The sequence below is a fragment of the Ursus maritimus genome, unplaced genomic scaffold, assembly GCF_017311325.1.
Source record: "Ursus maritimus isolate PB19 unplaced genomic scaffold, ASM1731132v1 scaffold_6, whole genome shotgun sequence".
Lineage (NCBI taxonomy): Eukaryota > Metazoa > Chordata > Mammalia > Carnivora > Ursidae > Ursus > Ursus maritimus.
In genome coordinates, this window is record NW_024426774.1 from 34,561,389 (window position 1) to 34,575,604 (window position 14,216).

The window sequence follows — 14,216 nt, forward strand, 5'->3', positions numbered from 1 at the left end:
GAGACATTTAGAGACTTTGGATTATGTCATTTTCCTTTATAGAGTGCTGAATTTTATTCTGTTACTCAGTTAAAGTATGATGTTCCTGCTAAGGTCTGGTTTTAGGCTTGGACAAGATCTACTTCAGTCTTGTCTTTATTTCAAGATCACAGTTCTTAGTATTAGGGTATTTTCATTACTCTTAATAACAGCAATGGCAATGACAGCATGACAAAGGCCTTCTGTGATCTCCACTAAATGCCTGAAGCATTCACCAAAGTTTCTTTATTCTAGCTGGGTACAAACTCCAATATTTCTCCAGGATTGTTTGACTTCCAGAATCTTTTAAAATCTCAGTCTCCTAGCAGGTACTTTCTGCCAGTGCTTCTGGAATCACGCTCTGTGTAGCCCAGGAGTCTATTCAGATTTCTGTAGTTGTCTCTGGCAACTCCCTTCTCTCTCCCACAAGTTGCAAAGGCCCTGGGAACTCCAAAATTTGATCTCTGCCTCCTGAGCTCTGTGACACAGCTGCTCCCTGTTTACGATCCACCTTCCTGTACCACAGCCCATAAATTTTCCCCAGGGAGAGGATCTGGGTGAATGGAGAACTTAGTTTCTGTGCTTTCCTATATTAAGTACATCAGCCCTGCTTGGCTGACGTTCAATGACTTCGACCAGCTGTTTTGTATACTTTGTCCAGATTTTATAGCTGTTTATGGTAGGAAGGTTAAGTCCAAAACCAGCTACATTGTCATTCTCAGTACTGGAAATTAGTGGAAATTCTAGAATCCTTGGATCTACATCCTTTAGCATTTTTCCCAGGATATAGTAAAAGTATGGGAATAGCACTTAAAGAGTCTAGTTAATTTTTTTCCTTTTTGCTTTCCACAAATTGGGTTGTTTATACCCTCAAGTGTTCTTTCCACTTTGCAAAGGCTGTTATTAACATCCACTACAGCAGAAAAACAATGCATACTTCTGCCTCCGATTTTAAAGAAAACTTATGAAAGAAGGAAGCAATAGACAATCCAAATAATTTCTTTTTATGTATCAACACTGACACTAAAGGCATCATCCTTATTTTCTAATACTTGTTTATTCAGCTATTCAGATCGATTTTGGTTTCCCCAACTGGTTTATAAATTACCTAAGGGCACAGATTATGACTTTTACTTCTTTACATCTTTTATAGGATCTAAGACTTTCCACTATACATAATAAATAAATGTCAACTGATTATACTTTTTATCACCATTTGTTTATATCTATACTCTTAATATGTCTTTATTCTGAGTCAAACATTAAAACTGTTGGTGACATAATATCTGAGAGAAAGAAAGGAAGGAAGGACATATACTCAGTTGTATTTTCTCTACTTATGGACACGGCGAGTTCCTGCAGTTGGTGGGTAAGCTTATCCAAAAGCCTGTGCTCCTCCTCTTTTTTCTGATTGTAGTTCCCGACAGGTGCAGGTTCATCAGCCTATGAGAGAATATAAGTTTATTTCACTGAAAAGTTTATTTCAGCTTCCTATTATATTTATTTTAGAAGGAAAAAAAATACTCCAGTAAGTTCTAGAAGACAAAGTGTCAACATGAGACTAGGTCTACCTTAGAGAAATAAGATTAAAAGAAATGTAGATTATTATATTGAAATGTAACCCAAATGAAGAAATAAATAAAATTATATTACTTGTTTTTTTGTTTTATTTTCTTGCTAGCTATTCCACACCCTCTATAGTCAGTAAGAGATAGGTTCCAGACAGAAGATAGGCTTTGGAGTCACAAAGATGAATGCCAATCCCAAGTTCTGCCACTTTTTGGCAGTGAGACATTGAGAAAGCTGTTTCACCTTTGGGAGACTCAGTTTCCTCACCTATGAACAGGATAATTAGATTTCAAGTTTAGGGTCAGCCTGCCTCATAAATTCAAGAGCTTTGTACCACTGAAATTCCAAAGAGACACTCACATGCAGGTAGGGAGATGAATTCTAGATGCCTTCCACTTTAAATGCTCTGTGACTCTCTGGCCCTGGACACTTAGCTGAAGCTCAGGCTTCTACTAAAAGGGAACATCCTGAAGGAACTTCCAAGAGTAAATTCTAGCTCCTCCTACTTCTGCAGAATCACTGATATTAGAGCTGCCATGTGATACAAGAAGCTTCTTTACCACTTACCCTCAGGGCCAGGTTATGTACTCTCCCCATAGGGCAAGGAAAATCAAAACAACTCTAATCTATAAAGCATAAAACACACAATGCAAAAATAAAAATAGCTTCTTGGATTTTCTAGGTCCTCAATGCTGGGTAAGTTCACCAAAGCTGAACTTTTCTCAGCATTTAGAGGCCTGCCTTTTCTGCTCCAAAGCACACGCTCAGTAAGCTAGTGGGGCAAGTCTGCACTGACCACAGTTAGACTTCACCATCACTAAAGCAAACCCAGGAACTTACCCACTCTAATGAATTCCCACTTAAGGAAAACATCTGTATAAAAACAGGTTTTAATACTTACTTTGTTTAATTTTTGAAGAGCATTTTTATTTTCATCTATTGCCTGTTTTAACTGGATACATCTAAATTTTCAAAAAGAAAGAAAAAAATATTAAATTTTCTATTGTCAAATTAGAAAGTTGTTTATAAAATCACACAAAAGTCTTTAAGCTGGCAAGACAATTAGCTATTGTATGAATGATGTTGAAAAGTTCACCTGTAACTGCTTTTCCACCCACCAGCTCGGGTGATCCTTACATGCTCTGAGGTACACAGGTATGACAGCCAAGACTCAGAAAGCTTATGTGACTCTGACTTTCAGTTTCCTATCTCTAAAATAAAGAAAGCACTGGACTTCAAAATGCGTCTCCAGCTCTAAAATTCCATAAGCCTAGGACCTAGCCAGGAGACCCCCCTAAGGACGACAATGACGAAGTGTATTGTGCATCACGCAGAATGCTAGGCACTTTGCAAGCGCCACCTCATTTGCACCTCATACCAACTCTCACTCCAGTGGAAGGAAGGTGAGGTTCAAAGGAGGGGCCACAGCTGGTCAATGGTGGAGTAACATGTGAAGACAGAGTTTAGGATTCTATAGCTGGCCTCTTCCCACCACAGCACATTCCCCTTTTGAGCTTGGCCTAGCTAGATGGGTACAGTGTTTTAATTATTCCATAGACAGCTCATATAATGTAGCATTTATTTATTTATTTATTTATTTATTTATTTGACAGCGAGAGAGGGAACACAAGCAGGTGGAGTGGGAGAGGAAGAAGCAGGCTCCCAGTGGAGGAGCCTGATGTGGGGCTCGATCCCAGAACACCGGGATCACACCCTGAGCCGGAGGCAGATGCTTAACGACTGAGCCACCCAGGCTCCCCTCATATAACGTAGCTTACGTCTTAGACCCAAGTAAGATGTATAAAAATGACTGAAATGGGGCTATATCTAATAATGACAATTATCAAAATTCAAATGCTTTCTCAAAAGATTACTTGTGAGAGTCAGTATTTTTTATGCTGTTTGAGTATTGTTTTTTCTTACAGAACTATTAGTTTCTTACAGAAACTAACGAAATGAAGTAAGTAGCAAAAAAGGGGACAAAAATCCTTTGTGAAAGAGGCAGAAAGGAAGGGAAAATATCAACTGAGGCTGACCCTGCGAGTTACTTATCCGAAAGCCCTTCTGCCACCTGCTTCTATGCTGACAGGGTTGGCCCCCCTCTGACACTGACACTGACAGTGCTCAGAATCCATTGCGGGTAGGGTGGGTGTGTGGCCCCGTGCTGGCCAGCAGAACATGAAAGAAATATGTTGGGCACAGCCTCCCATTTTATCCTCCCTGGTGCAGCACATAAAGAATCCTTCACCCTTTCTGTTTTTAGATACGGATACCTGAGGACTCTGTAAAGGTGAGGGGAGCCATCATGACTAGGCGAGGATGACAGAGCACAGTGATAGCAAGGGCTGGTCTTGAGGACATCACAAGCCACTTATCCACCCTGGAAGAACCTACTTCCAGAGTTTTCGTGGAATGAGACTGACTGTAGAGCCACTAGTTTTAACAGGTGCCCTGTTACTCAGACCAAAAGAATCCTAACTGAAACTAGACTCAAAAATTTCACTTCAGGGGTGCCTGGGTGGCACAGCGGTTAAGGGTCTGCCTTCGGCTCAGGGCGTGATCCCGGAGTTCTGAGATCGAGCCCCACGTCAGGCTCTTCCTCTATGAGCCTGCTTCTTCCTCTCCCACTCCCCCTGCTTGTGTTCCCTCTCTGGCTAGCTGTCTCTCTAAAAAAAAAAAAAAAAAAAAAAAAAATTTCACTTCAGAACCAGAGTAGAAAACTATGAAACAAATTATTTATTATAATGATCTCCTTCATATCTATAAAATTATTGAATTCCTCAAACTGTCCAGATATTTTAAGATTTCTGGATCAGGATAAAAACTCAAGTACACATTCATCCTCACCACCTCCTGAAACCCCACAAAAAATGATTAAAACATTTTAAAAGGTAATAAACCCTGAACGTAGGACAATGAAAGAGGGACCACCTGTCAACAAGATATTTCAATAAATTTCTGCTGCATGGAAGAAAGATGGAAGCATTTCTTCTATAAAGAGAGGAAGAAGTCCCTAAGAGGAACAAGATCTGCCAGGCAGAGAACACCACGATTTGGGTCAGCAGATAGGAAGGACTGGGGAGGGAGGGGTAATTAAAGTGTGTTTAAGCAAATATATTATGAAGTTCTACAGATGAAGACAACCACAATGGCTGGAATTTGCTTTATATATTATGTTATGTTATATTATGTTATATTAATTAAATGATATACATAATATCTAAGCTATAAAGGTTATTAATCTTAACATAATCTATGGGCTTTATATTATTTAGGAAGAGAGTAAAGATAGTAATTAAGTTCAGATTTATTTAAGGCCCTTTGATAAGATGTCTGGCTCTTTAAAAAGTCTGTTCACAGAAAATATGAGCCAGCTAGCTTTCCCTTTCTCTTATCTCACCCCCTTCTGCTCTCCCTCCTTACCAGAGGATTCATCTCTAAAAAATAAAGTTAATAAATGACCTGGGGAGAATTACAGTTGCCAAATAAGTTTTCTATACACCAGGGTTAAAGCCCACCCTATTCTGGCACTGGGCATGCCTCAGCCTAACGACTATTTGCAGCCCCTGAAAATCCCTGCCCACGTACAAAGAACTTCACTCTCATTCAGGGGATAATACTGTAGGAAAGAGACCTATATATACAACAATAGAAGAATCCTGGACTGCTATCTGGAATAATCAAACTACTCCCACATTCTTAAATAAAAATGATAACCCAAGGACCACCAGATATAATAAAGAAAACCGCAACATGGAAGATAAAATTCACGAGTAACCAAAATTAAATAAATAAATAAATAATCAGAGTCCGGAGGAACCAAAAAAAGAGGATCTCCCAGGTGTAAATAAAAAGACAAAGAAACAAAAACTTTTAATGGGCAGTTAAGAGACCAAGAATAGTCCAGGAGGTTCAATACCCGACTCAAAGGTGTTTCAGGAAGAAAGAGACAAACAGAAGTGTTAAAAAAAAAAAAATTTTTAGGAAAAGAAAATCTCCCAGAGCTCATGAGAGACAAGAGTTTTCAATCTGAAAAGACCCATTGAGTGTTTAGCAGATAAAAATGACACCTAAATCATGATGAAATTTCAAAACACCAAGGCTAAAGAGAAAAGCCCCAACAAGTCAATTTTAAGGAACGATCATCAAACTTATTCACTTATCACTGAGTATAAAGAAACCTGACAATATCTTCAAAGGTTTAAGTACAAGCTATTTTTACTGTATAATCAGCCAGTTATTATTCAAATGTATGGGCTGAGAGTTTTCTGACCAGATCCCAGGATCTGAGCTACTACTGTAGGCCAAGATCTACCATAACTCTGCCTCAGCCACTATGTTGACACTGAGCAGTTCTTATAGTTGCTCTCACAACAGCAAGTCCATAACCTTCAGGTTTAGCTTAGTTTTTCCTAGATCCCGGTTATACCATGCTGTAATCCTTCCATTTGATTCCAATGGACCAAGGCCTCTAACTACAATGAGACTGCAGTGAAATTCTCTTTTTTGCTTGACTGAATTCTGCATTTCTCAGCGTTCTTCAAACATTTTTATTGCCTGCCCACTTTAATGTCTTATAGCAAAGTCATGGTAGACATATTAGCAAACCACCGTGGGAACCTTAATTTTCTCAAGTATATTAATAAGTATCTTATGGTGTTATTGTGAAAATTAATCAAGAAAGAGGCTTTAGAGTGTGGACCACACTGCTTGGGACATACAGAGTAGCAAAAAAATGTTAGTTGCTGCTTTTTAACATTTGTAATTCTCTATTTAATCTTACCATTTCATCACTATTTAGACCGGGAGATAAAGATAATTGCAAGAAATATTTTTAAATACATTTTGGAAAGTTTCATTCACTGTTACCTCAGTATTATTTCCCATTAATACTTTGCTTTTTTAGAAATTGTACCATAGGGGCGCCTGGGTGGCGCAGTCGTTAAGTGTCTGCCTTTGGCTCAGGGCGTGATCCCAGCGTTTTGGGATCGAGTCCCACATCAGGCTCCTCCGCTAGGAGGCTGCTTCTTCCTCTCCCACTCCCCCTGCTTGTGTTCCCTCTCTCACTGGCTGTCTCTCTCTGTCAAATAAATAAATAAAATCTTAAAAAAAAAAAAAAAAGAAATTGTACCATAAAAAAAAAGGAAAGAAATAACCCCTCAAACGATTTCTATGCTATAAATACTGCCCACTGAAATGTAAGTATGGTTTCTGGAAAGTGTATATAATTAGTAAGTTTTACCTTTGGTAAATATCTCTCCTTTTACTGGCATCTAGAGCTCCTTTCAATCGACTCTCAGAAAGCAAGCTATCAACCTACAATAAATAGAGACTGTTAGAATATATTGTTAAAACTAAGAGGCAGCCCACGGAATGGGAGAATATATTTGCAAATGACACTACAGATAAAGGACTGGTATCCAAGATCTACAAAGAACTTCTCAAACTCAATACACGAGAAACAAATAAACAAATCAAAAAATGGGCAGAAGATATGAACAGACACTTTTCCAATGAAGACATACAAATGGCTAACAGACACATGAAAAAATGTTCAAAATCATTAGCCATCAAGGAAATTCAAATCAAAACCACACTGAGATACCACCTTACGCCAGTTAGAATGGCAAAAATAGACAAGGCAAGAAACAACAATTGTTGGAGAGGCTGTGGAGAAAGGGGATCCCTCCTACATTGTTGGTGGGAATGCAAGTTGGTACAGCCACTCTGGAAAACAGTGTGGAGGTCCCTTAAAAAGTTAAAAATTGAGCTACCCTATGATCCAGCCATTGCACTACTGGGTATTTACCCCAAAGATACAGACGTAGTGAAGAGAAGGGCCATATGCACCCCAATGTTCATAGCAGCAATGTCCACAATAGCTAAATCATGGAAGGAGCCGAGATGCCCTTCAACAGATGACTGGATTAAGAAGTTGTGGTCCATATATACAATGGAATATTACTCAGCTATCAGAAAGACGAGTTCTCAACATTTGCTACAACATGGACAGCACTGGAGGAGATAATGCTGAAGGTGAAATAAGTCAAGCAGAGAAAGACAACTATCATATGATTTCTCTCATCTATGGAACATAAGAACTAGGATGATCAGTAGGGGAAGAAAGGGATAAAGAAAGGGGGTAATCAGAAGGGGAATGAACATGAGAGACTATGGACTATGAGAAACAAACTGAGGACTTCAGAGGGGAGGGGGGTTGGGGAATGGGATAGACCGGTGATGGGTAGTAAGGAGGGCACGTATTGCATGGTGCACTGGGTGTTATACACAACTAATGAATCATCGAGCCTTACATCGGAAACCGGGGATGTACTGTATGGTGACTAACATAATATAATAAAAAATCATTAAAAAAAAAAAAAAAAAAGTAACACAGAGGGGCGCCTGGGTGGCTCAGTCGTTAAGTGTCTGCCTTGGGCTCAGGGAGTGATCCCGGCGTTCTGGGATCGAGCCCTGCATCAGGCTCCTCTGCTGGGAGCCTGCTTCTTCCTCTCCCACTCCCCCTGCTTGTGTTCCCTCTCTCGCTGGCTGTCTCTCTGTCAAATAAATAAATAAAATCTTAAAAAAAAAAAAAAAAGAATATATTGTTAAATACCATGTAACCTAGGAAATAAAAGTTTAATTCCCTTTCCCAATATTTCACAATGAACACTTTTAAACATACAATGAAGTTTAAAGAATGTCACAGTGAACCCCCATATGCCCACTACCTAGATTCTACCATTAATATTTTACTATACCTTTTTGATCTATTCATCAATCCATTTTATTTTTTATGTATTTCAAAGTAAACTGCAATCCTCATAAATAATGCACCATGGGTATTATGTCCCATCATAAGTTATTTATCCACTCCCCTATTACTGATAATTTAAGTGATATCCAGTCTTTTCTAATGTAAGTAACACTGTGATGAACACTTTTATACATTAATCTCTGTTCCAATAAATTTTTTATTATTATGTATGGCAAATCCCAGGAAATGTAATTACCCAGGCTAGGAGCGTGAATATTTGCTACATCTTGTGAAACTGCTTTCCAGAAAGGCTGTCCCTTATACTCTGGAGCAGGGTATGTAAGTGCGTGTTTCATCACACCCTCCCCAGTACTGACAAAACATTTAAAAATGTTCGTGATATTCTATTTCCTTTGCAGTTACTTGATTATTTTTTAAGTTAACTTTTCTCATGTTTATGAGTTCCTTGCACTTTTTCTTTAGTTCATGTCCTTTGCTAATCTGTCGTATCCTAATATTTTTCTTACGTATTAGGACTATTCTTTGACACCTATTTCGTTTGAATTCATGTGAAGCAAAAGCTGCCTCTAGTGGAAAACGGCTCAAAAGTAAGGGGGCAATGGAGAGTGGAGGAAAGCGATGGACGCAGAGTTGGTTGGAAAAGGTTACTGTTAAGATTAGATTTGGAGGTGAAGTGGGTTAAGGGAGTTGTCAGGTTGGAGACTGAGACGTTAGGAGGAGGGGGAGGGCGCTTAGTCGATGGGTCATGATTTTCGGGAGGTTCAGCTTCCCGGGGGTTGAGTTTAGAAGCAGGAGGGGTTAGAATCGGGGTTAGTGCCGGATGTTGGGGTGAGGGAGGGAGCGCTATTACTCTGGAGGGTAAGTGGGTTGGGGTAGGTTGCCAGAATTAGGGTGCACCCCAGATTTCGCCCGCCGCCACAGCCCAGGCCACCTCGTGGTGCCCAGGCCCCCCGGCTGGACAGCCAGACGATACCTGTAGCTTCAATTCTTGACTGCGGCGCTGCAGGGCCTGCAGAGGATTGCGCTGCCTCTTAGCCAGCATCTTCCTCCCCTCCGCGCTGAGCGCGCACCGGTCGCCAGGGAAACCACGGCGGCGGCGGGGGAAGGTGACGCAATCGCTGCGCGTCCGAAGAAGAACGTGGAGGCAGCGGTCTGTTGTGGTAGCCTCCCGCCACCCCGCAGGTCCTGGGCTCTCAGATTAGGCCCGCTGCCCAGGTAGTCCTCTTTTACTGGCCAATTCCGCAGGGTTGGCGTGGAGGTGGGAGAGAGTGCCCAAAGGCGTGGGAAACTATATGTCCCACAGTACCTCGGTATTACCACGCCATTACTCTCGGGGTTCTCGGTGTTACGGCATTTGTTTTCTGTTGTCAGTTTTGCTAAACTAATCTTAAGGTACAATTTAAGCATCTTAAACTCTTAAATTAACTGCAAGGATAGCTTTTCTATGTGTATCCTATCATGGGATACATGATTTTGTCGCATATTCTCCCTTCAAAGGACAGTTTTTAATTCTTTGCCATTTGGGGTATTGCTGGTTCCGTCTCATTTTGGTTTTGTACGTTGCCTATCCTGAGTTCTGTGAGGACGGTGATTTTGTCTGTTCAACAAGTATGTGAGCAAATAATTATGATCTCCATTTTACATATCCTCTCAGGGAGAGTGTAATAACATTTTCCCAGGTGGTACCGAATCCTTTTAAGTCCCAATTCCCAAACTTTGCACTACACCGAATAAGAATAATGATGCTAGAGCTCACTTTTCAAATGATGAACTACACTAAATGAATGCTTTTCAGTACAAGGAGGTTGATTCCACAGGCCCAACTACTATACTACTTATTTGTGTACTTTTTTCTTCAAATATATAGAGAGAAAAGTGACAAGTGTCCACCTCATTGAATTTTCATATTGAGCACACCCTCATGTCACATCACCCAGATTGGGATACAGAATATTACCAGCATCCTAAGTAGTCTTCCCCTCCTAATCCCTACCCACCCTCCTTTGCCAAAAGTAAACACTGTCCTAACTTCTAACAACAAAAAATTGATTGCCTCTTTTAAAACTGTATAACGGAATTATGCAGTGTGTCCTGGCATCTTGTTGGGCTTTTTTCAGTCAATATGTTTGTGAGATGCATCCATATCATCATATGTAGTTGTAATTTGTTCAGTTCTCATTGCTGTCTGGTATTCATGTGTGTGATACACTTATTCATTCCACTGTTGCTGGACATGTGGGTAGTTTGCAGTTTAGGGCTGTTACAAGCAAGCTATTACTTACATATATACATAGTACAAACATATGTACACGATGCTGGGCCACAAGTCATGTTTTATGTTCAGCTTTAGTAGTATTGCCTATTTTCCCAAAGTTGTACCAATTTACTCTATCTATATGGGTTTTTGTTTTTCATATCCTTGACCAACTTGGTATTATCTGCTTTTTTGTAGCTCAGGTCTTTATTTTGAATTAACTTCTCCATTATGACTCATGATACTTTAAAATTCACTTAAATAGCCAGACATAGTATTTTCATTAAAAGTTTTGTAAAAGGGGCCTGGGTGGCCCAATTGGTTAAGCATCTGACTTCAGCTCAGGTCATGATCTCAGGGTCTGGGATATGCCCCATGTTGGGCTCCATGCTTAGCGGGGAATCTGCTTCTCCCTCTCCCTTTGCCCCTCCCCCTGCTCATGTGCATGCACTGTCTCTCTAATAAATAAAATTTTTTAAAAAGGGTTTGTAACAGGGCTCACTTGGGCAGCACATATACTAACATGGACCAATACAGAGAAAATTAGCGTGGCCCCTGCCCAAGGGTGACATGCAAATTTGTGAAGCATTCTATATTTAAAAAAATGTTTGTAACAAATGAGAAAGGATTGCTATAAAATATTTTTAAATGGATTAATAAATCAGTACTTTTAAGTGCTATTATAAGAAGTATGCAAAATTCATTTATGAAATCCTTATTTTAAATATGTAAATACGTAAATAAGTAAATTAGAAAAAATATTCTATATCTGATTTATAAGGATTTCCATATTTTAAATGGAAGTTACAGGGTCATGAATATAGTATAATTCTATGTTGGTAAAAATAAGCAAAACCCCTATATGTGTGTGTATATATAAGCAATGGGGAAGGACACAAAAAAGCTTCTTGTTGTTCACCTCAAGTGGAAAGATGACTTTAATTTTATACATTTTCTACCATACTCAGGATTATAACCATTTATTCCTTTGAGTCTTGGATCAGCATCATAAACATCACCCAGGAGCTTGTTAGGAATGCATTTTCTCAGGCCCCACCATAGACCTACATCATCAGAACCTATATTTTAATAATACCCCTGTGTTTCATGTGCACTTTTAAGGCTGAAAAATACTATTTAAGTATTCAGTGTGCCATAGGGATGAGATTACTTAGTTGCCTTTTCCATTAATTTATATTTCTTTGGATTTGTAATGCTCAGCATAGTGACCTTAACAGTACTCATTGCTTCTTTCTTGTTATCCCTTGATGCCATGACTAAGTGATGTAGGAAACAAAGGCAAAGAAAAATTAAATTTCCTTACTACGTACAGGCCATTGACAAGTCTTTGAAACAGGCAGCGTGACTCCCTAGGAACTCAGTTTCCTTAATGTTAATAGTTTGCTAAGGGCAAAGGACAATCTTAGCCTGATCCCCAGGATCCTGTGAGTCTACTTTAACATATAAAAATTACTTTGGAAACTTCATCTCTATGACCCACTGATACACATCTGAAGGGTCTCATGATTGAGTTTTTACTAAACAGTAATAAATGACCTTTTCCTAGCAATAGGAAACCTTGTTTCCAAAATTCCTTAGAGACTTACCCTACCCCTAACCCCCTCCCAACTTGAAAGTATATAATTGCCACTCCTCATGACCCCAGTGCAGCTCTTTCTGCCCATGGGTCCTGTCCCCATGCTTTAATAAAAACCACCTTTTTGCACTGAAGACACCCTAAGAATTCTCTTTGCCATCAGCTCCAAACCCTAACGTCTTTCCTACATCAAAAGTAACCTAAAGCAAGAAAGTTTTGCAGTGAGATAGCTGAAACCAAGCAAAACATGGTGACTTTTTCTCCTGAGATTAAGCTATTTTGTAAAACTCATTATGATTTTCTTCCATCAGTGTGTTAAAATGAATATCAACTTTGTATTGCTCCCTTACAGGGGACACAAAAAGAATTTAATAGCTTTTGAGAGACTCATTATGTAGAACTAGTGGAACCAAGTAGTTACGAGTCTACTAAAAAGGGATTACAGCAGAGAATAGAGAAAGTTGGCTAGTTCAGGATCTTAAAATAATCCACCTCAAAATATAAGTGTCAAATATATGAGCACCTTGGTGGAAAGCAGTGGTTGGACCTGTGGTACAAAATGTTTAAGGCACTGGCCTCAGAGCTTATGAGCTAGGGTGGACTAGAATCATGAAGCTGTACCACCTACACTGTACACATTGCATTTGAGTTCTTGAGGATTATCCAATGAAAACACCCACTAGGCAGTCTAAGTTTGAAGCTGGAAATAAAAGGATCGGGTGCGACAGAAATGTCTTAGAGGGGCTTCTGCTTGGATAGGATAGTTAAGCCTAGGGGCTGGTTGGGTAATCAAAAGGAAAGGACAGAGCAGAGGACCAAGGATTAAAGTTGAAAGAACTTGGAAAAGGAAGCAGTAGTAAAAGTTTGGAAACTTGGGAAGGTTTTAAATTATTAGGGAAGCCTGGGAAGAATTTTAAAGGAGAAACTGGCATTATCAAATACTCTGGAGATGAAAATTAAGTATTCAGAAATGGCGATTAGATAACAATAGCTCTAGGGGTGCAGAGGGCAGACTGCAGCAGGTTAATGGGTAAAATATTTAGGAAGAAAGTGATAGTGGACCACTTTTTCTAATTAGCAAATGATGGGGTCAACTAAAGATTTTTTTAAAAAGTCAAGATCTGTGCATGTTTGTAAATAGAGGGAAAGCAGGGAGAGACTGCAGATGCTAGATAGAAATGGTGTAGTAGAGAACAAGGAGGGTCCTTGGGAGGGGGAGGCGAAGGTGGGGGTGAGATGCAGAATTCATCTTCTCTTCTGAGAAAGAAAAGCTAATGAGATAAAGCCTCAAAACCAGTGGTTTTTCAACCTCTGCTGGGCACCACAGTCACCTGCAGAGCTTTAAAAATCCCAATCCCCAGGCACCCTCCAAACGACATGAACCGAAATCTGTGGGGAGTGGCATGCACAGATCAGTATTTTTATTTTTATTTTTATTTTTTTTTTATTTTTTAGATTTTTTATTTATTTATTCGACAGAGATAGAGACAGCCAGCGAGAGAGGGAACACAAGCAGGGGGAGTGGGAGAGGAAGAAGCAGGTTCATAGCAGAGGAGCCTGATGTGGGGCTCGATCCCACAACGCCGGGATCACGCCCCGAGCCGAAGGCAGGTGCCCAACCGCTGTGCCACCCAGGCGCCCCAGATCAGTATTTTTAAAGCTCTCTTGATGATTATATTGTGCAGCCCTGTTGAAAATCGCTGCCCTCAACAGAGCTATTGAGGAAGAACAATGAGGGAATTCCCACCTAATGGCCTTTATCTTCTCATATGGTTCAGAAGCAAACTGTAGTCCAGATGGGATGAGCTCTAAGAACCAACATTTTAGTCCTTGCATTCACAAAATGAAAACAAGAGTTGGGAGTAATAAAGCATAATGGCCCCAGTAAAATGGAAAATTAAAAGCTTTGTGTGGAAAGAACTTTTCTGAATTTTCTTATGTTAATATGGAGCTGCTATTAAATGTGCTGAGACACAAAATTAATCTTTATAAGAATGAGC

At 39.8% G+C, this 14,216-nt stretch overlaps 1 protein-coding gene and 1 non-coding gene across 3 annotated transcripts in view; one reads left to right on the forward strand and one right to left on the reverse strand.

Moving 5' to 3' along the window:
• NPHP1 (nephrocystin 1) overlaps positions 1 to 9,515 on the reverse strand; it is a 60,267-nt gene extending 50,752 nt beyond the window's left edge. Inside the window, exons 1-4 of one of the 2 annotated variants that reach the window (XM_040623178.1) lie at positions 9,339 to 9,515; positions 6,830 to 6,903; positions 2,489 to 2,549; positions 1,337 to 1,461 (exon numbers count right to left, since the gene is read on the reverse strand). In XM_040623178.1, coding sequence (XP_040479112.1) covers positions 1,337 to 1,461; positions 2,489 to 2,549; positions 6,830 to 6,903; positions 9,339 to 9,407 — 329 coding nt within the window. In that variant the 5' untranslated portion in view covers positions 9,408 to 9,515. The remainder of the gene's footprint in view (positions 1 to 1,336; positions 1,462 to 2,488; positions 2,550 to 6,829; positions 6,904 to 9,338) is intronic. The other variant, XM_008700142.2, reaches the window with a different exon arrangement.
• A 1,598-nt stretch (positions 9,516 to 11,113) lies between these two features.
• LOC121101133 lies at positions 11,114 to 11,219 on the forward strand. The gene has a single exon (XR_005833078.1). It is a non-coding gene; the product is annotated as a U6 spliceosomal RNA (small nuclear RNA).
• The last annotated feature ends 2,997 nt before the right edge of the window (positions 11,220 to 14,216 follow it).